At 41.0% G+C, this 27,151-nt stretch overlaps 1 protein-coding gene across 2 annotated transcripts in view; it reads right to left on the bottom strand.

Moving 5' to 3' along the window:
* Positions 1–499: 499 nt before the first annotated feature.
* Positions 500–27,151, bottom strand: part of TFAP2D (transcription factor AP-2 delta) — a 51,457-nt gene continuing 24,805 nt past the window's right edge. For both annotated transcript variants that reach the window (XM_086623926.1, XM_086623918.1), the window contains 3 exons: positions 21,703–21,844; positions 15,512–15,625; positions 500–719 (listed from right to left, as the gene is read on the bottom strand). In XM_086623926.1, the coding sequence (XP_086480052.1) occupies positions 500–719; positions 15,512–15,625; positions 21,703–21,844 (476 nt within the window). The remainder of the gene's footprint in view (positions 720–15,511; positions 15,626–21,702; positions 21,845–27,151) is intronic.

Raw genomic sequence — 27,151 nt, 5'->3', positions numbered from 1 at the left:
ATCAGAGGAAGCCCTTCTTTCAATCTATCCAGCATGCAAGCAAAGCCAGGATGCTGGAACTGCTTCTTCCACAACCGATGCACTTGCCCTAACTGTGCTGCCGGAGAAGAAAGTGCTTCAAATTTCATGTGCCACCTCAGCCAAGTCCAGAAGTGCTTATAAAAAACAGTGTTAGTGTATCATTCAGAACAATCAAATACTACGTGCACGAAAAAGTAGTTTAGAGCAACATAAATTTTAAAAAAGTGACAATTTCATCACACCATTACTGTACACTGCTGTTCTTAGGGTTGAATACTTTCCTCTTTCATGCTCTCTCTTTCTCTCTGTTTTAATCTTTCTCTTTTTTATTTTCTTTTTTTGATTTTTTCCTTTTTTTTTTCTTTTTTCCCCCTTTTTTGGATTTGGTCCACTGGAGATAAATCGCCCTCAATGATATATATATTTAAAAAAAATATCAGCAGCAAGACTCTCTTGAAATAGATTCTGTTTGATGTAGCTAGTCTGTCTTTTCTGTTTTGCCCTCTTTCACAGCAGCCTCTGAAGTTTTCCGCAGGGGGGCCTTCTCCGAGTTGGCGTGTCCTTGGCCGGATTCCGCCGCTCCTCCGTTTTTGTGCGATGTATGCTTTTCCAAGTAGTTCAGCATTTCACTGAGAACAGTTTGGAAAGTGCTTAGGGCAGCACATATTGCAGGAGTTCCAAAACCATGAGTGATCAAACTACAAATGAGAAGGAGACAGAAAAAGAAATACACACACACACATAAATAAAAATGCAGTCACATACATGGAAGAGTTTACAGTACACTCGTTTTGCTACAGCGAAATTCAAGATTTGCTCCCTAAACTATTTATTACCTAGGGGAGAAACAGAAAAGAGCAGAGTGGAAGAGCAGACTACACACAGCTTCAAAGGGTGGTTTTAGTAAGAGCCTCAGTTCTGAAACACCATGGGACAGATCCTTGGCTCATGCAGATTGACACAGCATTGTTGACTTCATAGAGGCTGAGAGAGGCTCCATGCCCTAGGCTCTCCAGCATTGCTACTTTTCTAATCCTAGAAAGTCTGACTCCCCCCTTCTCAGGTAAATAAAGTCACTTCTGTGTGGTTTATTCACTCTTCTAGATTGGATTCTTGAACAAGACCTGATTATTCTATGTGGATGTACGACTGCATCTGTACTAGGAAATTCAGCAATGCCAAGGTGCAATCTCTCTCCAGCACAATTGGCATGGTTAGGACATATCCATGCTGCTAAGCCCCCTGAGCATCCAACAGGGTGGAATCCAGACTGCCTATTGAGAATCGTCCATGGCCAGTATTAATGCCCAAACAATGGCCAGGAAACATTTCACATAGGGCTAGTTCAGCCAGGCTAAATTCATGGACCATCCTAAACAGTTAATAGCAAAAATAACCAAGTTCCAACAGCGTTGTCCTGCTGGTGTTGAATTTACTAGTATAAATTTACCTGTTGCATCTTTCATCCAAATAAGGTGCTTTTCCAAGATAATACTGAATTTCTCTTGTTGTTTTTCTGCACTATAAAGTAGCTGAATTTCAGTGGTGTTTCTCATTTAACAGCTACAGAAATGATGTATTAATACAGTTGCCAGGCAGAGCTATAGTGGGTTAGTCTCATCTCAGTTTAGAGGAACATTTCAGTGCACACATATGTGTCTACAGTCACTCGGCTTCCACCTGCAGATCCAGAAGTGTGAAAGCTTCCCACTGGTCCTGCCTCTTAGATACCATTTCTGTGAGGATGCATCTTGGGATATCAGAAATGGTGCTAGGACCAGTTTTCAACAATCGACCTCAGCCCTATCTACCCAAATATTATGTGTACAGTGTAAGACTTTGTGATGGTTTGATGTGTGTGGGGGGGGTTCTGGTGGCAGGAGAGAGGATTTGCTCCATGTGACCTCCCGGTTCTGGCCACCAGATCGGACTCCCATCCCCCTCGGGGTTTGAGCCAATCGGCACCTCTGCGAATTGCCCTATTTAAGCTGGGACAAAGGAACAGGAAAAGGTGTTTTTGCCCAGAAGCAAGGAGAGGGGAGGAGGGCGCTGCCCCCACTTCCCGGCTCCTGGCCAGGGGCTGCCCACGCCGGGACGGCGCCACCCGCTGAGGATGGCGGCGGTGGAGCCGCTTGGGGAACTTGGGGAGAGCCCTGCTCCTGGGGTGCCTGCTGAGCCAAGTTCACCCAGAGAGGACTGAGATCTGAGAGAAACAGCTACACAGACACCAGGTCAGTGAGATGGAAGGGGATGAGGTGTGCTGGAGCTGAGTTTCCCCTGCGAGACAGCAGGCAGCCCCCCTGCAGCCAGGACAGACCCGGTGGAGCAGAGAGACTCGCAGCCCGTGGAGAGGAGATGCCTGAGCCTGAGGACGGTTGTGAAGCATGGTATGCATGACAAGGTAGAGACGCATCTAGAGTCCGTGTGATGACCCATGCCGGAGCGAGTGGTAGCAACTCCCTAAGAGTCTGAGACTGTGGTAAAGCCCACACTGCAGCGATCCGATGGGGAAGGATTGCATCCTGCGGGTAGGACTCACGCTGCAGAAGTTTTGTGGATTTTCCTCGTGAGTAGGGAATCCACTGGAGCAGGGAAAATGGTGTAAGGACTCCTCTTCCTTTAAGAAAGGAGCGGCAGTAACAACATGGAATGAACTGACCTGCACTCCCCCATTCCCTGCTCCCTGCGCCACTGTGGGAGGAGGTAGAGCTGGGAAGAAGAGGAAAAGGGGGTGGGGGGTTGTTGTTTTTAAGATCTGGCTTTGTTTCTTTTTATCCTCTCAAATAGCTGGTTTTGTGTCCTTTTGTCCTTTTAAGTAACCGTTAATAAATTACTTTGCTTTGAGAAAGCCTAGTCTGTTTTGCCCGGGACCATGGTTGGTGGGTGCTCCCTCTGTTCTTGTCTTCACCCTTAGTTCTTTTATTATATTTTTCTCCTCTCCGCTTTACTGGAGAAGGAGTGAGAGAGCAGCTGTGTGGAGTTTAGTTGCCGGATCGGCCTAAACCACGACAGACATTCACATAAGGGCCAGGGAAACTCAAGTTGTACTAGACACCTTATTATGAGGAAATTATTCGCATTTTTATAATGATGCATTTTGATAAGTGTTTAGTGAAAAAAAACAAACCCAAATAAACCCTCCAGATTTTTAATTTTAATTTAGAGACATAAATGAAAAAATATTTCAAAAGTTGAAATGTCATTGCAGTTTTTAAAGGACTGATTTCAGTTATCCTAATTCTGTTCAGGGCATAAAGAAGAGAAAGAGAGGAACAGAAGCTGATTTTTTGAGCTTGTGGACATTTTTGAGAAATAAATACTTCATATTGGTTTGAGTGAGGAAAAAAAAAAGCACATTACAGTCCTGACAAAATATTTCTGACAAAATAATAACTATTTCCCATCCCATGCTAGTTAGGATCTTGTTCCTTCAGTAACTCTCTGGGTGTCTTAGGCACCATATCAGCAAACCCTGATCTAATGCAGAGAACCACGTGTAGGTCAGAAATGGGAACATTTCACTGCAGTTAGAACCCCTCTCCTCTGTACTTTGGCATCTCAATCTTTCCAGTTGCTCTAGAGTAAAGTGAAAAAATAGGGACGAAGGAAAAAGAGGTTGTACAGGATATGGACAACTGCCAGGATGCTGGAATTATACACATATATATAAAAATCCATGGGAAGGCCTCTGAGATATCGTTCAGAGTGATCCTTCTGCCAGCTGGATATGGGAACCCTGTTTACTAGGAAAGCTGGTATCCTAGGGAAGACACCAAACATATGAGAGTCCTAACCAAAATGAGAGTTCAGCTTTGAAATATCTCTCCATTTCAGATCGGGAGTGGCCCAGTCTTTTATAAAAGGTCTCCCAAAGGCTGTTAACAAATAACTTGCTTTTAGAATGTTTATCTGTCAGTCTCCAGGCACCTTTCAAAGAAGGAATTCATGTTTATCCCCAGTTAGTAATGTGAGGAAAATGATAATTAAATATTTACAAGGACTATTTTGCAGATATCAATTAATAATACCACATGACTCTTGAACTTTGGACTCGCTTTTTTTTTTTTTCTCTTTAGAAATGCCTGGCATACCAGGAAAATAAAAATCATCATCATCATTGTCATCATTAAGTCATGTTTTTAATAGTAGTAAAAACAAGATCAGCAGTAGTATTTAGATAAGAGTATATTTAGCCCTTTGAAGTCCTTTTAGGAGTCAGGTGATTTCAGAATTTTTGTGTTGCATTTTTGTCATCATTTTTAGTCTTCATAAGTCCAGACAAATGAAAATATGATGGAGCTTACAATAACAGAAAGCAAAATGAATAGTACTGTGTTTGTATGATAGCTCAATACCCCCTGAAGAGTAAAGTGGGAATATCACAGTGAAAACTTACATAGGTCGTCACAGAAACAATCTGTAAGGCTAAGAACATGAATAGAAATACTTTCTTGTTCTCAAATGCTGAACAAGACTGTAGCAAATACTGGAATAGGACAAAATCTGATATTAAGGTGCATAAGAGTAGATGCCAACTTGTAGGTGTATACATCAACAATGCCTGAACGCCCATTACCATCAAAGGGGACTTAATGTAGTTTCCTGTGTAGAAGAGACTACAGTGATTTGAGATGCCCTGTTGCATCTGAGACATCTGCACAGTATTGCTAGATACGATATAGGATTTAACTCCAGGTAATGCAGAGGGCTTAGAGAAGAGCACCCTTTTAAATCAGCAGTGGACTGATGGCATACCTAACAGCATCTAAAAAGATGCTGCGTACTACTGTCTACTCAGTTATATCTTGTCCTAGATCTTCATTGACTACTTGGGAAGCTTAAACACCCAGCTTATATTGAAACACCTAGATATGGGTATTTTACCTTGAGCAGAATGTTAAACTTCCGGTCTGAAAACTAGTGTTCATAGGAAAAGGGTTTTGGGGGTGAGGTAGAGGATTTACAGTTTAGCCTCTTATATATCACTAATCATCAAATGCAGCAGATTTGGTTTTTTTTTTAAGATAGCATTGTATTTCTTTTAAAAAAAGTCAACTCTTTTTTAGTGAAATGGCACTGCAGCCTCTCATGACAACTCTGCTTTCAGTTCCTGATGAATATATTCTTCTCCACAGATGGGGATATGCAGAGCCTATTAATTTTCCCGTGAAGCTTATTGAGAGAAACTGCTTTATGGAAAATTTCTGACCAGCCTTCCTTGTCATGCACCTGTGAGGGTGTATTATTTTAGTCATATTTTATGTAATGATCATAAAAAGGCTGAGAGATTTTATCTTCTACTTTATCTTACGTTTTAATCAGTAATTCTCTTGCTCTAATTTTGGTGGACTTTATTTCTCTGCAAATTAAAGTCTTTGAAAAATCTAAGAAAGTTGGATAATTTCCCTTTGCTGATGGAAGTAAGTTTCAAGTTGGGGAGAAAAATTGTTTTTACATTTAAATCAGACATAACTGACAGAAGATTAACAGCAAAGCATTCAAATCTGTTTCCTGAGAGTCATATTTAGCCTGATTTTTCAGACTAACTGAGCTCCCACTGAAGTTAGTTCATTTTCGGTATGCAAAAATGCGTTCACACCTATGAAACGAGTCGCTTTCATTTTAATACTTTCATTTGAGTTTAAAAGCCTAAAATTAAACATGGTGGTTTCATAATGGAGTCTTCTGAGTATGCTCAGCTTTGTAGTGCACCTCATTGCAACTCCTGTAAACTAAATTTATTGTTCTAAAAGACAAAGCTAAAATCTCTGATTTTGGTACTGTGTGTGGAGAGTTGCAGAAAGAAGGCAATGAATATCAGGCCAACATGTTATAAATCCTTGTGCTTAAGGACATCCAGATCTGCCTGCAATTCTGCCCAGTGCTATGATGCAATTATGTCTGCTCATGTTTTAATGATGACCTTAGTTAAAAGTGAAAAAATCCAAGTGTGCCTGAGGCTTGGACTCTTGTTTGGCAACTACCTCAAGGACTCCTCCATACCCCAGGCTGGTGAAACTCTGACATGAAGAGAAAGAAACAGATTCCCTCTCGGTGGGAGGGAAGAGGCCATCTGCACTGAATGTTTACACCCTCATTTAAATTAAATAAATACTTTAAAACAATAATGATGAAGGAAATGCAAGCTTGAACTTATTGGTTGGACTTCCTCAGAACTTTGGATGTGAAAACTGCTTCATGATTATCTGAATTTAACAACACATGGTAGATGACAAATAATAAGATCCGATAAGACTTTTGATGGCTGTAAAGGAAATGGGAAAAGATTTGAATCTCCTCACTGATACAAGTAACATCCTGAATTAGAGATGTCCCTATTGACTTTCAGGTGCTTCTGTTGATTTCAAGGGCTGTCCTGTGAAGGTTATCTAGAGAATTAAATTGTGATAACTTTACTTTAGAAGTCAGTAGGCCTAATCATGACAAAAGTTAGAATGATTGTCAAGGTAAACATTGGAACATGACCAGCATATAGTTCAGAGATAAGTAGTCTATAGGATCAGAGTGACAAACAACACATACAAAAGTTGCCTTTCAAAGTAGGCCCTCATGCTTGTTTTCTGTTTATAACCAAGCAAGTGCATTAAGAACATGTTCTCCTAAGCAGATGGACCTCCTTTTACCATGTATAAAAGCAATGGAGAAATTAAGAAAAGAACGCTAGAGCTGATGCCTCATATTTCCAAAATATTCTGTTTCAGCTCTGTATATTTTAGAGCTTGGGACTGATTTTCCACATCAGGAGAATTGCCCAGGGAATACTTCTGAAACACTGAAGACTGTGGCTGTGGTTAAGCCACAGCATTGTGGTGGACATGGCGCTTACAGAGGCCCTTGGATGTCTGCCAAGAAATGTTTCCAGCATAGCACATTATATGCTCCAAATAAAACACTGGATAAAGCTGTGACTTGCTGGTTTGGAATGAGAAAAAAATGCACAAGCTTCTGTCTAACTGTGAAGGAGAATGGCCTTGCTGCCCATTACTGCCTGCGAAGCCAAATACACCAGTGAGACCACAGATCCAAGGTGACTGGATAATTTTGGAAAAGGAGTGAGCATGTCCCTCACACAGTCATCAGCTCCTTCAGTTTCTCCTTTCACTTAGTTAACAGTCATGTCTCTACCCTATGGAAAGGCAGAGAAACGAATGAGATTCATCCAGCTTTCAACCAGGCAAAGACTTTTTCCAGTGTGACAACTAATGTAGCTGAGAAACCCCACTGGCCTCCTCAAATGAGAAAGACCAAGAGGTAAGCATGATAAACATACTGATGACAAAGGACAATGCAACTTTGTAACCTAGTAATTTGGAAATGAGGGGATGGCATTTCTTTTTCTGGGAAACATGAGAATGCCTTAAATGCTTTAGGAGACCTTAAATGCTGGATTGAAAAACAAATCAAGCCTCTCAAGCATTTTCCATCTTTGATGAAGGTATATTTGCCTTTTCCTTGGTAATCATGGAAATTATTTGTTAATGAAGAGAATAAAGAAAAGGAAACAGATTCTCATCTGTTCTCTTGACTCTATAAATTGTGACTATAAAGGAATATAGTAACATAAGACTTATGATAAAAATTGTTTACAATATTAGAAATTCACACTGTAATCACAAAAATGTCTCTATACTTCCAAAAGGATTTTGGTCATAAGCAGAGCAGGAGAAGATGATCAAACCCCTGCTTATGGAAAGATCAAAGAGAGAATCCCTGGGAAAGGGAGAGAGGGAAAAAAATCCCAGAGGAAGGAACTGTAATGCCTTCGGTAAATAAAGAGCCAAGGAAAAGAAGGGGTGGAGGGAGGACAAATTAAAAAGAAAGGAATAATTTGTTGATTGATAGTACCTCAGCATTAGGAATCAGTGTTGTTCCTCTCAGGCTAACTGAATTTAAAGCGAGATTGAGAGAGATCATGGAAATCAGGGAACTCTAGAGGGCACCAGAGGTGTTCCGCCACGAACTTCATCGTGCACAAGGCTCCTTCCAGTCCATGCATTCAAACAGAAGGCTGGAGCTGCTAATCAAGATGACTGGGATTATAACAGCAGCTGCTCTACCTCCTGACCAGCAAAGAAGTGTGGAAAAGAGAGAACAATATATAAGGAGGGTAAGCACATCTGTAAAGGCAACCCACAAGTAAGGCTTTGGGCTTGGCTCTTTGTTACAATTTAAAAAACACGTTGAGCTTCAAAGCCCATTTCATTGCTCCTCTTTACCCTTCAAAAAGAAGGATGTTGCTTTCTCGCTGCTCCCAAAGCCTGAGCCTCTGGTTTCTTGCCTGTCGCTTTTCGTGTCACCTTGTCAGTGTGATGCCAGGCACTGGCAGGAGGCTGACAGCTCCAGGCTCAGAGACTAGCTAAACGACAAAACTCTTGTCTCAAACAGTTTCGTAGGAAGAGTGTCTCATATCAGCTGGATGGCTAGGCAAAACACAGAATAATTTGTGAGGATGTTGATTGCTTTCATTATCTAGCTTTAGTATTACGAGCTTATTATTTTTTTGTCTGTGTTTATAAGGTTTCTGCACTGAAAGAAGTGTCACTTGCAAGAAAGTAGTTTTCCCTTTGCTGTTTCGCTGTTTTTATCTTTTATATATAAAATAGATGATCTGAATGTGATTTTGCATCTTGATGAAATGCAACCTTGAAGTTGAAGGATCAAATCCAACTTCTGTAGTCAGTAGGTATTTGCCTTTCCCTGTACGATTGATAACATCAGTAGGACATCTGAACTTTCCAAACATTGCAGATTCTTACAGACACAAGTGTCCCAAAAGCAGACGTAGAAGGTATGTCTATACCCTATTTTACAAGTGAAGAAAGCGAGACTAAGAGGCTGGCTAATGAGGTCGGGGAGTCTGTATGTGTAAGCCAAGAAACAGACACAGCTCTCTCGAGTATAATCTCAACAAGTCTTCTCTTTGTGAGTTTTTTGTGTCATGTTTCTCAGCTTCCCAGCACAGAAGGTGGGTCATTTTTGGTGAATTTTCTGGTAACTGTAGTTTTCATGAGATTTTGGGGAGCTAAAAAAGATTTCTGCCAAAAATTTTTTAAAAAATCAAAGCTATTCTAATGCAAGGGCAGGTTGAAGCCAAAGACAAGAAGACACCTGTCAGTGTGACTTTCAGGTTCCCGACCGAGTCTGTGGGAAGCTCAGATGCAACAGTGGAACAGAAGAGAGAAGTACATACCAATTTAGTGGTTTGGACATTTGATCCAGTTGGAGGAATGCCCTAAAGTCTGATCCTTCGACTGAAGGATGGATTGATATTTTATCAACAGACCTAAGTGTGAAATGAATAAAGCAGGATCCTAGATCCAGAGCTCTAGCTTTGGCTTAGTGCAGAAGCCACTACATTAGGTAATGATTCTCATGGGCTCCCATTCTCAGTCCAGTCTTAAATTTTCCTCTACAAAAGGGAATAGCTTCAAGAGAAGGGAGGGAAAGTGAACATGCAGGTTCATCCATGCCACCAAAGATGCCATGGGACATCCAGAGTATCTGTAAGATTGATAGCTGTGATGCAGGGCTCACAAAAGACTCTTGAACTGAGGGAGAGGCAGGTGAATGTGAGACAGGATGTCCATTTACACCTAAAAAGACCCTAGATCGATAGGGTGCTTGTTTAAGCACATCAAGCTACTAAAACTGAAGGTAAAGGATGCATTTAGTCACCTATAACTCCATTAGTAAAGTAAGGAATGCCCAGGCTTCTCCTCTGGTCATGAGTGATCTAGCATAGCCTGGCCTTATCTCCATTATTCAAGCATTTTAACCTGCATAGTAGTGGCCATATCTAAGCTTCCAACTGGGAACACCCTCTTGACTGGGATAAGGCCGACTTGTGCCTGGGAATTGCTTGGAACAGGAAGAGTTGGTTTAGGCTGAATACACACAAGGAACCCCAGTAGCCATCAAACATTACAGACAATTGTGTTCCAGTGTCCAGGACCATACCCACACAGATTATTAGATTAGTTTGCATGTATCTTTTTTGTGATCTTGATTTCTACATGTCCTCATTTCTTCTCTGAAATATAACAGAAGTGTTTCACTTCTTCACAGCAGGGATCCAAACAACTGAAAATGATAGGTTCGTGTGGTTTGGTTCTCCACTCTGGAGAGGTTTGGATGCACTAAATGTCTGGGAAGTGCAAAAATATCAGAAAGATGTGTGATATGCAAGTTAATCCCAGCCATTTCCCATACTGACATGCAGAAGAACCTGTTGGCCTCCGATGTCACCATTCAGCTCTGCTGAGTTAGTGGCAGGATTATGGGTGCTAGGGGTTAACCAAGGCTTCGCTATTTCTCATCACAAACTGCCTGTGCCATGTAGTCTCTGAACGTGTGTCTCAGAGCTCTTGTGTCTCCAGGCAGGCTTGTATTCATCTGCTGTAGGTCACGATTGAGCTGCTTCACCATTTCCAGGCTTTTCTAAAGTGAATTATTCTCAAAGCCTTCTATATGTGTTTTGTTTACATTAATTTTCTTGCTTTCTCTAAATATCCCCACCTCCTTTTTTCCCTCTGTCATCTTGGATAATTGAGAGCTGTCTCTGTTTCACTGAGCATGAAACTAGTCTCTTTACCTGATCTAAATCCAAAAGCGATCAACTTACAATGCTAAAGAGAGATTTTTATGACCTTTCTGTCCTGAAAAAATAAAGAAAGATGAAATTTCAGCTTTATTGACATCAGTTTAAGTTCCAGGAGAAATTAAAACCCCAGATTTTTGCTCTTGCATACATAGATGCATGCACACATATACAAAAGTCTCACATGATTCTGTGGGGTTTTGGGGAGAATACCTCTGAATTGTAAGTGATAGAAGGTATTTTAAAAGAAACTAAGGTTTATCTAAATATTTCCTTTTTGTCTTTCTTTTTTCACTCTCTTTCTTTCGCTCTCACTCTCATGCTTTCCCTTTCCTCATGCTTACTTTATTTTGAAAGCAAAGAGTGGAAGAAATAGGTTCCTCTAGCTAAAACTGTAGAAACTTTTGAGTTCTTGTCTAGCAATGAAGTACTGGCTTTGCTTTTTAATATAGTAGACTCATAAATGCATTTACACAGATCAGCCTTTAGAGGACAACAAAGATACATTCATGTATACGGACAAAACACTTCAGCATTTAGTAATGGAAATGGATTTTTCCAGGGTTTTCGTGTTTGCCCTGTGGCTTAATGCAGATACAGTCTTCAGAAACTGGGGACAGAGTAGCTCAAGTGGTGGCTTTCAGACCAGATACAACCCACAGGATTATTCTACTTGCTCCTTTGCATTTTTCATAAAGAAATTAAAGAAAAGCTTTACAGCTTGGGTGGCCCTACAACATATCACCTCTTCTTGAAGCCACACTTACACATATACTTAGAAATCTGAGCTGCCAATATTTAGTCCATAAGGTCAGTGGCTTATGATCCAGCCCTGATAATGTTGGGCTTCTCTAAGTCTTAGTACGTTATTTATAACATAGGTAAGGCACTTAACTGGGCTGTAATAAGGGCTGGTGCTTCCCTGAATTCTCAGGCTATATATATATTAGTAATATATATTCACCACTCAGGAATAGTTTGGGGCAATGCTAGTTAGACAGGGAAAAAAAACAGGGATCCTGCTAAAAAGAAGTAGCCAACACCTGCGTGTGCCCTGGTACTTCTTTTATTTACTAATATCAACATAACTTCTCTGCAGTAAGATACTTCAAAATGCATTGAAAAGGGGGAAATCTTGAATAAAGCATATGTAATATTGCCCTGGCTTAGGCAGTACACAATAGTGGCTGCTATGAAAGTAAAGGTCTGCAGAATTTTCTGTTCATGGTCAAACAATATTGTGAAATCATTCTTTCCGTAGCACTGAGTTTTCTGTATTCAGGTCAGACGGGCATCTCAGAGAGCAGCTGCGTGAACATCGCTGTACCAGGGGTGTAGAAGAGCCTCTGGTTTTTGCGCACCTGGCAAAGTTGTGCAAAACTCAGCAGTTTTCAGGCTCACTGCAGCTTCTTTGAAGATTTCCCCTGTTTTACGCTTTGTAAGAACTTTGAGTTTGGAGTTTGAACAAACCCAGCAATTATGATCCCTTCACAGGGACTATCCTGTACTTCAGGTTGGACATATGTTTACAGATCTTGATGAGTTGGGACTTAGTGGAAACATTTCAGAGAGGAGTGTGAGCTTGAAGATTTTAAACAGAGGAGATGGGAAACACTGCTTCAATCTGACCTGTGCCAGTCTGTGGACCCTGGTCTTTATTATTAAGGTTGAGCAAGAAACATCATGAGCAATTGGAGCACATAACTCTACACTTAACCATCTGTAGGGTAATATATTCCTAAAGAAATCTCCCTTTTACCCCAAGGTAGCAGAGTCTGGATTCTGCTGTAGGTATCAGATATTATAGCTCTTCAAAAAGTCTTTCATTAACTTCAGACTTATTCTAATAATAGAGATTTGTGTGATTCCTCTGAATTTTTCTGATCATAAAAAAACTCTTTGACTTTCTGACATCATATGGCATAAACATATACATATATGTATAAAATACCAACCTTTTATCTTGTGGTTTCTTTGCTGCCTTGATTATGGTTTACAAGGCAGAATTTCTGAAGGTCTTCTTGTTATATTAAATCTAAATGAAACTTTATGAGATTTCCCATGGTCAAAAATCAGCTCATACTGGATAATGGTTGAAAAACGTGGTATATCTATGCTAAAAACATTCACAAAACCTTATCAGAGATTCCAGTGAAAGACTATGGCTTGTCCTTGCCAGACATAATATTTTGGCTCCGTCCCAGTCTAGAGATTTATATAGAATAGAGACAGAGAATTTATTGCGAGAAAGCTCACAGTTCTGGAATATAGATAGAAATGAAGATGAAAATTTCACTATTGAAAAAGTGTGTTATAAAATCTATGATGACTGTATGGAGTCACTGCTTCAGATTTATGTCTCCTCTGCAACACCTGTTTGTAGAGCACCAACAGCTCTTGGGCATTTTGGTCCTAAATAACATAAAATTTATATTTATAATCAGAACCAATCACTAATTAAGACAGTTCAATTTTAGACTCTGACTATTGTAGATGTAATCAGAGTATTTGACAATGACTGCGATATGAAGGTCAAATCCATCTCTGGCATACAGTTGCAAAGCTCTTTTTCTATAGACATAGATATATGATAATTGTATTCATTTTACTGTAATAAATAAGGACAACCTGCTTTTTTGGAAATTGAATTTTAGGTGGGACCTATGACCAGGGATGTGGCGGTCAATGTACTTTAAATATTTGAATTCTTAGTGTTATACATGTGTTTTATATTAGGCAGATGCTTTCAAAACCTTTTAATGAAATAACTGTCATCTGATGCATAGTGACGAGCAGCTATTTATGCTTGTGACCGGCAGGAGACTGTCCTATGCCTCAAACAGGAGTGAGCATGTTCCTGGGTTACAAGGACTTTCTCTGTGTGTTGAGGTACCAAGAATTTCTTCCTCTTCTCTCATCCCCAACTGATCAGGTGCAAATTTCCAGTGACAGAGGTTGGTTCAGTCTGAGGATCATTCCCCAGAATGAGAGAAAGCCAGAGGAACCAAATCATTGGTCAGAACTGGTCTTGTGTTGAAAACTTGTCTCAGAAAATACTTAATGCTCCTGGAAAACACAATGAGTTGCGCTTTTGCACATTTTCTGGCATTTGAGATAAACTTAAGTGCCTTCTGTGATATTTAATCTCAAGAAGGCAAGTAGTGGTAGGAGTGGTTCAGATGATCTAGCTGTGAAGTCTGCCAGATTCATGGGACAGGAATAACATTTTTTTTTTCCTACACTAGGTTTAGCTATTTACAATGCAAGCTTCTAGTGCATACTGGTTGGCTAAGCTCCCATTCAGCTGGAGATCTAGACCAAACTGTTCAGTCAATGGAGTTTAGAGAGAAATTCAAGTCACACTAATGTAGATGTCTATGTTAAACCTCCTTAATTGTAATGCAGATTTCATGGGCTATACAAATGAGATCGTTAGAGACTACAGCAGAAGATATACACCTGGCTGAAATGGAGGCACCTACATGTAGATGAGCAGAGTTAGATGTCTGGGTCAGAAGACGGATCTGACCTCAACTTCTCTACAATAGAGGAATATGGTCTCACTGCAGCCTCTGAGTCTGGCAGTACTCATCATTCCCCAAGCACAGACATCAGACAAGGCTGTCTGATTCAAGTCCAGGGAATCATCTGTGTAGGATCAAGACCTGTGTTCTTCTAGATGTCCATCTGCAATCCAACACTTATTGCCTACAGAAGGCATAAAAGAAAGCACTGAATGATCCAGGACCTGCCTACAGAAGCTTTGTACTCCAATCTACTGAAGTGAACCAGAGAAAGAAGGATGGGAGCTGTACCAGTTGACAGCTTTTGAAGCTGAAGTCTTCCGCATTTCATCCTGACTCGTATTCTTCTTTAAACATGGGAATCCTTGATGATTAGCTACCTTGTATCACATTTACTTTGTGTGCATGTAATGGGGAATTTTCAATTTTTCCGTAAGTCTGGGTAGCCGATTAAAATCCCTCTATGAGTATCTTGTATAAATAAATATGTCTTCCTCAGTGTATATGTGTAGTTAGGCATTATGGAGTGTGCATGTATAACAAAGTATACATAGATATAGGTGGTATGCATGTGTGTGTGTACATCACTGCATGAGAATAGCATGGGATTGTCTGGGTGTGTTTCTGCATGCATAAGATGCACACAGGTATATGTAAGCATAAACAGGAATATGTGTGTTTGTGGATCAGGCATTATCCTTGCCTCTCCCCATCCCCCAATAGACCGATGAAAGAGGTGGAATGGTGGATGTTTTGCATTCCATTCAAAGTCTGAGGGACTAAACATTAAGTACCACCCCACCATCTGGCTGGTAGGTGCTTCATGCTCTATCAGAATCTTCATAACTGAAAGATGTTGAGATATTGGAGCACAAAAGTTGCCTGCCCAGACAATGAACGAAGAGTGACTTAACTGTCTGTGCTAAAGAATACACAACATAACTCTAAGGCTTTATAGGCCTTACAAATCTGCTTGGTCTGTAACCAGTTCTTTGAAACAGTTCTTTACATGTTGATTTTTGGACATTTTTGGACCATCCACTTAGTTTGTTGGCTTGTTATTTGGCTCACATCTAGAGCAAGGCAACTTTCTAGCCAGATGGGAAGATCTGGCCAGCAGAAGTAGGAAATGACGTACTCAAACTCAGACTTTGGTCGTAGAAGCAGGGTGAATGCGTCTAGCCTGAACTACATTGCTGGGCAAACGTGCTTTTAATAGGTACAGATAACAGAAGGATTATGGACATTACAGTCTTCCAGGCAAGGGAACAAACATCATTATAACATCATATGTAGTCTTTATCAAAATTATGAATTTTAGTTAATTATTCCTCTTTCAAAATCATACCTGAAATGTGTTAAATGTCTCTGGATGTCAAGGTCTAATATTGGAGTCGGTCTGGAGGATCCGAGGGGTGATCTGTCTTGACTTAGAAGGTCTTGGAATTCTTTACATATTTGTCTAAAAGGAAAGTGGAAATCCTTAATAAGACAGGTGTAATTCTTTCCATAAAGCTGATTCGCATAACACTGTCACCTTATCCTGAGTGATCTCATTCATAACAGAAATGTTTGGCAGAGGCATTGTTAAAGAAATTAAAGGCAGATGAATCCCCTTCTTGCCTCCCTGCCCCAAATTCTCAGAGCGAGCAAGACACAGAATCTCTTGAACAGGAATCCTCTGGAACCATATTACCATTGACATTTTAAAATGTGATTTCTCTCCCAGATTGGATCCAGTTTGGCAATGTTAAGTCTGGCTTAGTTTACCTACGTTAGAAGCAAGGGTTATGGTTGCAATGCAATTGCATTCTACCAATGTACTTTTTAAAAAAGAAACCAAACCAGCTCCATTTGGTGCATGCCCTCAGAAGTGTACTATCTGGACCATGGATGGATAAAAATATTACTTACTTTCAATTGGTTTATGTTACAGTTAATTAAAAAAGAGAGGTGTCTGAATCTCTCTCTCAGGACTTCTCCAAATGAACATACCATTCTCCATTGACTGTACTGGAAATTTGGCACTTAAAGGGAGGTCAGGAGGGCATGATGTCCACCAGAGAATCAGGACACTCAGTTCGGTTGCCTGATACTAGCCTGACAGTCAGCTGGATTAACCTACTACTGGTCACAGTGACTACATGTAACCTAGTAAACACTGCCACCTAGTAAAGTAAGCAGTGCTAGGGGTCATTCTCATATCGTTGTGCAAATTGTCATCATCTGATAAGGTCCATATAGTTATGCTCGTCTAGCCTCCTAAACAGGATGTCTTTCAGAGAATGGACCCTGGTGTGGGCTATCTCCTAGAAAATGCCCAGAAGATATTTGGGAGAGTTCAAGGAGCCATTCTAACATTTTAATAATATGGACAATTGCAATATGATGACTCAGTGTATGCATGGCTTACTTTGTTAGAACAGATGCAATCACTGTGCCTGAGGCCAGTTTCTAATACTAAAAAGAATCTCTGTGGTCCATGATTTCTTCTAGAAGACGCTTTGCACATCTGGTCCTAGATAAAGTTCAAGTTCTTCATTATCACCTTGTAACCGTTGTTCTTTGGGACAGGGACATAATGGAAAATAACTTGGTAAACTTAGCTCCTTGGCCTTTAGAAGGTACCTGACTGCCCAGTTACAAGCAAGGAAGCTATACCAACCAGTTTTTACCCTTCATTATATCACAGTTGTTCTGCAAGTTTTGGACACAAACTTTGGATACCACAGCTCTCTCCTAAGAGGAGAGGAGATGCGGAAAGCTATATCCTGCTGTGCTGCTGGACTTCATCCAAGCCTGATTTCTGTAAACGCTTGTCATCTGTATGGACCTAGACACCAACTGCTTGAAAAGACAGCAGTCTTAGCCTTTCAGGCAAAGAGAGGTATTCAGCAGAAATGTATGTAAATGCAGCATACAGTTTTAATGATTCAGGTCCTTAGAGGAAAAACAGTTCCTTTCAACAACTGAAAACAGTCAGTCATTTTGGCTTCTAAACAATCTACTATCCCCAGTCGGCCCTGTCAGCACTGCTCTTCTCTCCTTCTTCCAACCTCTACTTTCTACCTGTTGAAAAAGTTCATCTTAAAAGTTCTTAGATTTTGACAAAGGAAAGTGTCAGAACCAAGTGTGCAATTAAGTTCCTTTCTATCTTCACATGTCAAAAGTCTTTGCTGAGTGTTGGCAGATTGAAAGAAAAAAAAACTTTTTTATTATACATGAAAACCTGTAAAAGGCAGTAACCTACTTTTTTCAAGGGGATTTCTAGGCAAAGTGGTGTCTCAGAGCCTCCACTACCAATGAAATATCACCTGAGGTAGTGACAGGGAGGGGGCTGACAGTTATTTGCTGAGTTGGACTGTGACTTTGAAAAAGCAAAGACAGACGGTTATGCTGTTTTAGGGGCCAGAGATTAATAAATTAAAAAAAAGCGTCCTGGTCACTCCTGCAAGGGAGACATCTAATGATTTGTGATAGATGGTCAGATGTTCCAGCATATGATCAAGAAAAGATAAAAAATTCTGTACTAGATCTGAACAAGAGCCCACCTAGCCCGTGATCCTATCCCTAGCAGTGGCCAAAGCAAATGCCTTGTGATGAGTACAAGACTGGGGGAAATGTGTGCCCATGAGTCTTATACATTCCAAGTGTGGCAGAGTTACCAAGCATCCAAAAATCAGATATCAGAGAGGTGGTCAGGAGGTCTGGTGAGTCCAATCTCAGAGCTACTTTTCAGAAAACTAGCAAATTGAGCGCATAATATCAAGAGCCAGATGTTATTCTGTACTAACTATAAGCAATCCCACAATAAAATTGTTATTCACACTATTCTTTTCTGGTCCGTGTAAATGTGTGTGTATCCATCCCTCTATCTCATGTGGAAGGCCTTGTGCTGTGATACTCTCTGATGTTTTCCATAGGACAGCGTGCCTCTCCATCAAGTGGAATTATCACACGGCCTTCAGCAGTTCTGTACCCGTCCTAGCTGCAACCTGATGAAGTTCTGTCCCCTGTTATAAAGCCATTCAGAGTCTTCCACATCTCTGGAAGGTGAACTAACCCATGCTTAAAGGCCCTCTAAAACCAGATCTAAACTTTTTCTTTTTTATTTTTTTTCCCTTCATTTCTGTGTGGACTGGATAGAAATGTTCTGAAGCCTTTCTAAAGAGTCTAGGCTTAACAGGTCAGAATCTGCACCCTTTGGCCAGAACCATGAAAATTCAATCTGTTTTTTGAAGCATCTTGCTCTGGAGTACCCAGACAATCATCTACTCAGTGAAAGGCAGTGAGCGCAGAGAAAGAGAATAGTAGGAGACTGACTTCTCTCATTGTTTACCCCTTTCTTATCCTTTCAGGTCTTAACCAAAGTTTGCTTCGCTACCATCCTGCCCTTGCTGTCACTTGTGATCAGTGCCATATACTGGCTACACAGCCCAATTATTTCTTCTTCTCATGATAATCATCTGATAAGATTCTGATTCTTCATTGTCTAGACCATCAAACTGTTAGAACAGGCCATGACACCATCTTCTTTAGGATAGTGTCCTAGGCAGATCTTGAGTTAGCAAATGTGACGGACTGTTTCCAAGAGGTACTTTTGGAAAATCAAGTAGTTTAACACAATGAATATGGTTTGTTCCACATCAGAAAGTGGTCCTGATTTAATTGACTGCACTACTATCAACATAGCCTCAAACCAGATAGGGCTGAGCAGGACAGCGTACGTTACTTCAAGCTTAGTGACCTCCATGTGTTAAAAGAGGGCTATTAGTACCTAAAGTAGCAGTCTTTAGTCTTCACTAGCCCATGAGCCACAGTTTTGTGCATGGCGGCTGAACTGCTTCCACTCAGGGGGAGTGGATTGCTTGATTGATTACAAGGTATAGAATCCCTTGATAACACTGGAAGCTTCTACTGGACACCAGAGACTTCTGCATTGTGGACATTAAGGGCTCTATTTAGTTACCTACACACAGACACGTGATACCCAAGATACTCATAATAACTGGCAGATACAACACAGTAACAAAAAGAGACTTGTGTGCTCTGGAGCAGCAGCTGGTGACCAAGCTGGATAACCCAGTTCATCTGAAATGGCAGTAGGTACCTATGTTTGCGCAACTGAATTAAGCAATTGAATCCAGAATGGAGTTTCATCTCTCTATATATATACTAGGAATTGTGGAAATAATTTTATTCTTTCCCCTTATTTTTTCTCAAGACCTAGCAGTGGAAGATCTCATCAGTTCTGCCAAAGGCACACTTCTATGGGCTTCTAACTCAGTCCCAGAGTGGATGGTGACAACATGCGCAGGCAAAGACACTCCCTTTCTTTCCATAGGCAAAGCTTGCAATGTGATCTTACCACCGTGGAATTTCAGTGTCAGTTTTGGTGGCAGCGTAGCAATCCACCACTTTTTCTGGTGTCCTAACTCTCAAGTGCATGGGGCAGGGCAGTTGTGAAATTACTGAAATTACAAACCTAGATCATATAAATGCCTAGGAATAATTGAAACTCCTGACAAATGACTAGAGTACCTAGTATCAGACACATGGAAGCATGACTGGGAAATACCATGCTAGCGTTACGATGTCGTGGACCCGTGTCTCCTGCAGAATGTGGTCCGGGCTGGTCTGTGAATCACTGTTCTCCTTCCAGGCAGGAGAGGGCAGCAGTAGCACAGACATTGACCCTTCAGTCCCTGTTACGGGCATTCTGACTGCAGTAGGACGTGGCCTGTCCTTGTATTATCGACGGACCTCTCTGATCAATTTGCTGCTGCTTTTAACTGATGGAAGGGGGGGAAAAATATATTTTTTTCCTTACAAGTGCAGGATAACAGCCTACAAGCCCAAAGTTCATGGCGGTTAGGAGTAATGCGTGCCCACGGCTCACCATCTCAGCAGTAAAGGAGGATGAGAAAGTAGGTATGGAGTGGTAAGAAAGGGTAGTGAGACCCTTACGTATCCCTCAGTGGGGCAGACTTTGGAGGTAGGACATAACAGTTGCCCACTGATTGTTATAACCCATAGAGCCAGAAAAGAAAGGGGAGATTTGCGTCATTATGATTGAGTAACATTTTATAGGTGGAGCAAATCCTCCAGCTGGGACAACTTATAGCCTTCAGTCTTGTTTAGGTTGTGCTGCCCATCAGTACAATCAGCTTTTCCATAGTTAGAGGGGGCAGATTGTTAGTGGGCTATGCAGCAATGGGGAGACACAACTTGCAGAGAGGAGCTGCTTCTTGACGTCTGGTTTATTCTCATGTTTCTGAAACCTCTTGGACCCTTAAAACAAGTGTGGATGTAGATAAGAATAAGATCGTATTCCACTTACAATGCTACTTTTAACCTACAAGGGATTCAGGAGCATGAAGCGTGAGGTCTCTTATCACCTTCACAACCAGTAAATGTCCCCTGGGCCACATTGTGCTCTGCTTAGCACCCCAGGGAAGGATCACAGGCTGTATTCATGGGATTCACAAGCCTGAGATGTTTCAATGCATGTCGACTCTGGGTCACCTTCAGAGTGGTGGTTACAAGAGCTCTGGATACAAGAGCGACGCTAAGACCAGGAATCCTGTGCCCCACAATAAACAAAGCAGAAGACGTTGGCATACAAAGGACAATCCTGTAGCTGGTCAGCCTACTCCCCTACTACAGTGCGATTCCTTTCTGTTGGATCTATCCCAGTCTGGACGATTCCCAAACATTTCCAGCACTGGGATGATGGTTTGAAAGACTGGGTTTCTGTCCTCAGCTCTGCTGCAGCCTCACTATGTAACACTGGAGTCAGCATAGGAAGTGTATGAGTATGTTTAAGGCTACCCCAGGCACACATACCACACACCAGGTGTAGGTCTACGTTGTTCCATGCAGACTATTTATTCCTGTTTCTCATGGCTCATGAAGGCTAATTCCTTCCTCGTCAAGGTTAATTAACTTAGAAGAAACATTATCTTAACATGATGTTACTGCTCCAGGTAGGTGAGTGTCTTGTTTAGAGCAAAGTCAGGCCTCTCTATGTGTCTTTAATGGTTTCAGCAAAGCTGGTGTACGTCATTCCAGCACCTTTGACTTCAGAGGGACTCTTGCAATTTCCATCCAGAGAGGATCTGTCCCTCTGCAAACCAGCTTTCCCCCAGCAGACTAGTGATAATCATCCCACAGTAACTAGTACTTAAGTATAAGCTTAGATCTCGTGCTCATGCACAAACAGGAGACAAAGACAGTTTCTGTCCTATAGATCTTATCATGTAATAATGTCCCCTCCTCTCATCTAAACTAAAACATCTGAGAAGATGTATGTGCTTCCTCAACCGCAGGCAATGAGAGCATAGCTACTAAAATCTCATTTCAGTAAATCAGGTTCCTCTTACAGCATCTCTGAAGAGGATTACTCTCACTTGCTGTCAGTGAGTACTGTTGTGAAAGCAGTCACCGCTCCATACTCCCACTCCTCCCTCCTTCAGCCCCCAGATCCAAAATGGAGAAGTGACAGACTGATTTCTTTTTTAGTTTCTCCTCCCTTCTTACTTTGTCGCTAGGATCATCTTTTTCCTCGCTGTCTGCTCTTTCTGTTCCATGTGCTGTCTGGCAATGTGCTCTCCTACTGCCTTGGCAGGGAACTCTGTTTCACAAGTGTAGCCGAAATCTCTGGCCAAATGTAATGCTTCCCCTGTGAGCAAACAAAACGTGTCAGTTAGTTTGTAGGGTTGTTGTTGTTGTTGTTATTATTATTATTATTATTATTATCATTATCATTATCATTACAGAATTTCTTCAACTCAGAAAAAAAAAAATACAATGATAAAATCACTTTTGTAGACATTCATTCCCGGTCTCAGTCACAGATTTCAGGCTGTTTGGCCTGCTCATGCACGGTCATCAGATGGTGCCAGCCAGAAGATAGGGAGGTTATTTGTCATGGTTTAGCCCAGCCAGCAACTAAACACCACACAGCCACTCCCTCACCCTGCCCCTCTCCCAGGGGATGGGAAGAGAGTTAAAGGGGGAAAGTGAGGGAGACCCATGGGTTGAGATAAGAACAGTTTATTACTATTATTATTTACAATAATAATACGATATAGATGTATAATGATAATAATATATACAATCAAGTGATGCACAGTATAATTGCTCACCACCCTATGACCAAGGCCTGTCCCATCCCAGCAAATGATCCTGAAACTTTTAAGCCCCAATACTGCAATCCTGGATGAGTGAGAGGCCCAAAAAGAGAGAGGTAGAACTCCAAGAGACCAAGAGTGAGAACACTCAGAAGAGCAAAAGTCCTTCTTTCCAGTCAACCCTTATATATATACTGGACATGATGTTGCATGATATGGAATACTTCATCGACCAAGTCGGTCCTCAATCCTAAATTCAAATCATAAGGGGAGTCGTGGACCCTTTGTCCCAGCCGTGCTCCCCCCCTCCTGTTGTGTTCCTGCACACTGGCAAAACATGAGAAGCTGAAAAGTCCTTGATGTCTCAGTACCAAACATAAACACCAGTGCGCTATCAAAACTCAGCGAATCCCAGACTAAAACCAAAACACAGAGCCCTTCTAGCTGCTAAAAAGAACAACTAACTCTGTCTCAGCCGAGAGCAGGACATCGTTCCTCTCATGAGAAAATACTAGTCAAGACACTTGAGTTTAGCTCCCTCCCCTGCTACCAGTAAATACTCGGTAGCTGATCAAATTTTGTATGCCCAGTTCATCAGTGACGTTTAAGGCATGGAAATTAGTAGAAGGTAGGACTAAATCACTCTGAAGAGCTGAGATTCAGCATTTGGTGCTTCACTTCTCTATCTCTAAAGGAAAAATAGCCTCCTACCCCAGGAGAGAGCTGTGAGGATAACATCTATTTTAGTGTATTTGCTTAGGGATTCATAGAATCATAGAATCATAGAATCATCTGGTTGGAAGAGACCTTCAAGATCATTGAGTCCAACCATTCACCTTGCACTGTCAGGGTCCCTAAACCATATTGCTCAACACCAAATCTACACGGTTTTTAAACACCTTCAGGGATGGGGACTCCACCACCTCCCTGGGCAGCCTGTTCCAATACTTCACAACCCTCTCTGTAAAGAAATTCTTCCGGATATCTAGCCTAAATTTCCCCTGTTGTAACTTGAGGCCATTCCCTCTCGTCCTGTCATTCATAACATGGGAAAAGAGACCAACCCCCATCTCCCTACAACTTCCTTTCAGGTAATTGTAGAAAGCGATAAGGTCCCCTCTGAGCCTCCTCTTCTCCAGACTAAACAGTCCCAGCTCCCTCAGCCGCTCCTCATAGGACAAGTTCTCTAAACCCTTCACTAGTTTTGTTGCCCTTCTCTGAATATGCTCCAGCACCTCAATGTCCTTCTTGAAGTGAGGGGCCCAAAACTGGACCCAGTACTCAAGGTGTGGCCTCACCAGTGCTGAGTACAGGGGGACAATCACTTCCCTGCTCCTGCTGGCCACACTGTTTCTGATACATGCCAGGATTCCATTGGCTTTCTTGGCTGCTTGGGCACACTGCTGATGAAGCCAGCAGGCACGAACAAATGCCCCACACTAGAGATGAGCAGATCTCGAAGTTGAGCACAAGAAACAATCCTGTTTCCAAAAAGATTGCAATCAAAATTAACCAGTTAAAATAAAAAGAGACAACAATGAAGATCGCAGTTACTGTTTTATAGGTGGGGAAATCAAGGCAAAGGGTGTACATTACTAGGCTTTATGAGAAGTCTGTGACAGAGGCAGGCACTGAGCACTTCTCTATCTCACTACAGAGGCTGGATGCCATAACCCAATTCCATGTTGGGTGTCAAATACCTCTGGAAGAACCTCGCCCTCTCCACCGGCTTAGAGAACTCAGGAATTTATTTTAGAGTTTACTGAACACTCTGGCCAATGTGCTGTGACTCTGACAACCTTGGTGTGGGATTTATCTGATCAAACACAGCTGCCTGGAGTGTGAACATCTGCGCCTAAGTTAGTCTTTCTCTGATGGGAAATAGGCACTTCCAGATGACACTTGCTCTCATCTCATCATAGAAGCTAGAAATAGGTCAGCTACCAGAAGTGTATACTGAAGCACAGCTGCATGAGTGACTGAGAGCTGTGCTCCAGAATAGTTTTGGGATTAGGGTGTTGTGGATTTTTTATTTAATTTTTCTTTTTTTCAGAGTTATATATTTGGCTGTCATCATGATAGGTAGCACTGGAGCCTGGCTTTTTGGAGTCCAGGCTGATGCTCCAAGTGAACAGTTAGGAGGGATTCAGGACCCTTTGAGAACATGTACAGTGGAATTCATCTGATTAAATGTCAATATTCATGCCTGATCTTATACTTTCAAGTCAATAGAGACAAATTAGCCCTTGAAGCATGTGTCATCTCATACTAAAGTAGAAGGCAAAAGTGCATCAGAGGAATTATAGAAAAGTCCGAGTTAGAAGGGAACTCAGAAGATCACCTTCTGTTAAAAGCATGGCCTTAGATCAGGTTATTCATGGCCTTTTCAAGCCTTGTCTTGAAGATTTCCATCCGTGGAGATTCCACAGCTTTTCTGAGCAATCTAATCAAATGTTTAATTATTAATTTAATTTTATTTAATTTGTTAATCACCCAGAAGTGCTGATTTCTCCCTGTTAACTGCAATAAGACCTGAGAGGACAGAAACAACTGTGATACAGACAATGAGATGAATCCTGTCCCCAGCAAGACTGAATCTGCTCTGCACAGACCTGGTGAAGCCAAGAAAGGTGAAAATTTCCATGGGAGGAGTGGTCCTGTACAAGGGGCAGCATGAGGCATAAGGGATCACAGACACTGACCTCTATTCCACTGACCTTTATTCCTCTACTCTCCACCTTTTCAGAGTTTATTTTTTCCCTTTCTATCATTGGAGTTTTTACCAGAAAAATATCTTTCTTTTCCACGAACAAATGCTTTGTTGTGTGTTTAGCTGACATAACTGGATTCAGGTAGCAGTAAAATATTTTCACCGCTCCCAGGGAATTTGTTTGCTGACATCAGGCAACAACAACCTTTGCAGCTGTAACCAATTTTACATGCAAAAATGGAAGATTATACTCAAAATAATCTGCATTATTTGGATTATTTAAAAGTGATTTCCAGTCTGCCTAAAAAGAATAAGAATTTAGCAAGCAACCACTATCTCTGAGTTGAAAGGAGAAATGATTTTCTCCTCATTTACAACTTCTGGAAGAGTAAAATAACTTTCAGTGAAATTAAAATCTATTTTAGTGTTATGTTAACAGTGAGTCAGAATGAACAAGCATATAGCTGACTGCCAGTTTGGTGTTTAAAATGTCTATCCTCATCATCATGGATGAGAAAGGGTACAAATTTAAACCATAATATCTAAATTTCGGTAGAGTTGCTTCAAAATTTCTATTTCAGCTAAATAAACACTAAGTCAACTGCAGAAGAGTACCAGGTTTTGCTCTTCAACTAAACTCCAGTAAAACATTTGATAGGTTTGTTTTCATGCCAGCATGGAAAGAAGATAAAAGTCAAACCCGTTGAAGCTGTCATCAGGTGGAATTGCTATTCTCCAGACAGCTCTATCCTGGTTCCAGTCAGATCCAAGTAACAAAGCAAGGAATGCAGTCAGCAAAGCATTTAAGCATTTAGCCATTGGAAAAGTCTTGGTTTCTTCAAGAATAAAACTTTATGTGATGAAATGGAGGCATTTATTTAACATGGTCAGCAACAAACTGACTGAAATTTGTATGTTTTCACTTAACATCAAAAAGAAAGGGAATGAAAATATGAATTATTATTAAAACTTTTCTTTCCAAAGATGGTGTATATGATTTATTAGAACTAAGATTATACTAAATGGTTTTGATGATCTGAGAAAATTATACAAAGGTATAAAACTTGTCCATTTTACATGGAGATGGGATTGTGATTGAATGCTAATGATATATAAAGTGAGAAAATCGTAAGCAAAGTGAAACAAAAGGATTTATCTGCTTGTGGATGTATATAGATAGGAATGAATGTACCTATTGTGAAAAAAGGAATCTACAGATTTTTAAAGTATGTTTTTACTGAAAAGCTGATATATATTAGGAATGCCCATTATAAGTAGGTGTATGTATTCATATAAACACACAATTCTATACGATATAAGGAATAGGAATTCTAAATTACAAAATCAAATTATAATTAAAAATAGAAAACTGGACATGAAAATGCTCTGCAGAACATGATTTCTTGTATCTCACTGTTGAGCAAAGATCTCATTTTGAACTGGGACCAAATGATGAGGTATTGAGAACTGAATCATGTAAACTTCTATGTGTATTATTTTTTGTTAATCTCAGTGAATAAAGGTCCCTAGTATTACTACACAGTAGGAAGTCAGTCTGCTTGGTGTGGAAAAGTAGTTTGCAAAAAATGTCATTAAAGATGTTCTTTCTTTTTCTGCATCATGATTTGGACCAATATTTATTCTAGGGGAAAATGGACATGTTGGAAATGTGGATGAACCGACCTCTTTTCTTTCACCTTAGATTTGCCTTCTTCTGCCTAGTTATTATTTATGTCAGGGAGGAGTCATACTAAAGGTAGAACCCCCTAAAATCTCTGCCTTTTATATCCAGTTGCCTTGTTTCAATCTCAGACCAAATTTCCCTATGTCCAATATCCCCAGCTCTTTCCTCCTGCAGAGACAAAGAATGGGTGCTGGGGACCGTTGACTCTTTCTCCTTCAACCCAGCACACGGCTTTGCAGCTATAAGCAGCACTGCCTTTCCTATATAATTTGACAATTGACCAGAGAGCTTTGCATGATGGAAAAGGACAGTCGCTGAAGCTGAATTGGCAGAGACAGCTCTGGAAAGCCTCAGTGGAGAGACCAGCCCTCGTACCTTGACAGGTTTCTGTGGGCAGGTGCAAGGAGAAGCGTGGGTGTCCCCTGGGTCTAGCAAGAGTGAGCGATGCTCCTATACAGAGTG

Source organism: Tauraco erythrolophus, chromosome 2 (genome assembly GCF_009769465.1).
Source record: "Tauraco erythrolophus isolate bTauEry1 chromosome 2, bTauEry1.pri, whole genome shotgun sequence".
Lineage (NCBI taxonomy): Eukaryota > Metazoa > Chordata > Aves > Musophagiformes > Musophagidae > Tauraco > Tauraco erythrolophus.
The sequence above is the reverse complement of the archived record's forward strand: the minus strand, read 5'-3'. Positions and strand labels throughout refer to the sequence as shown.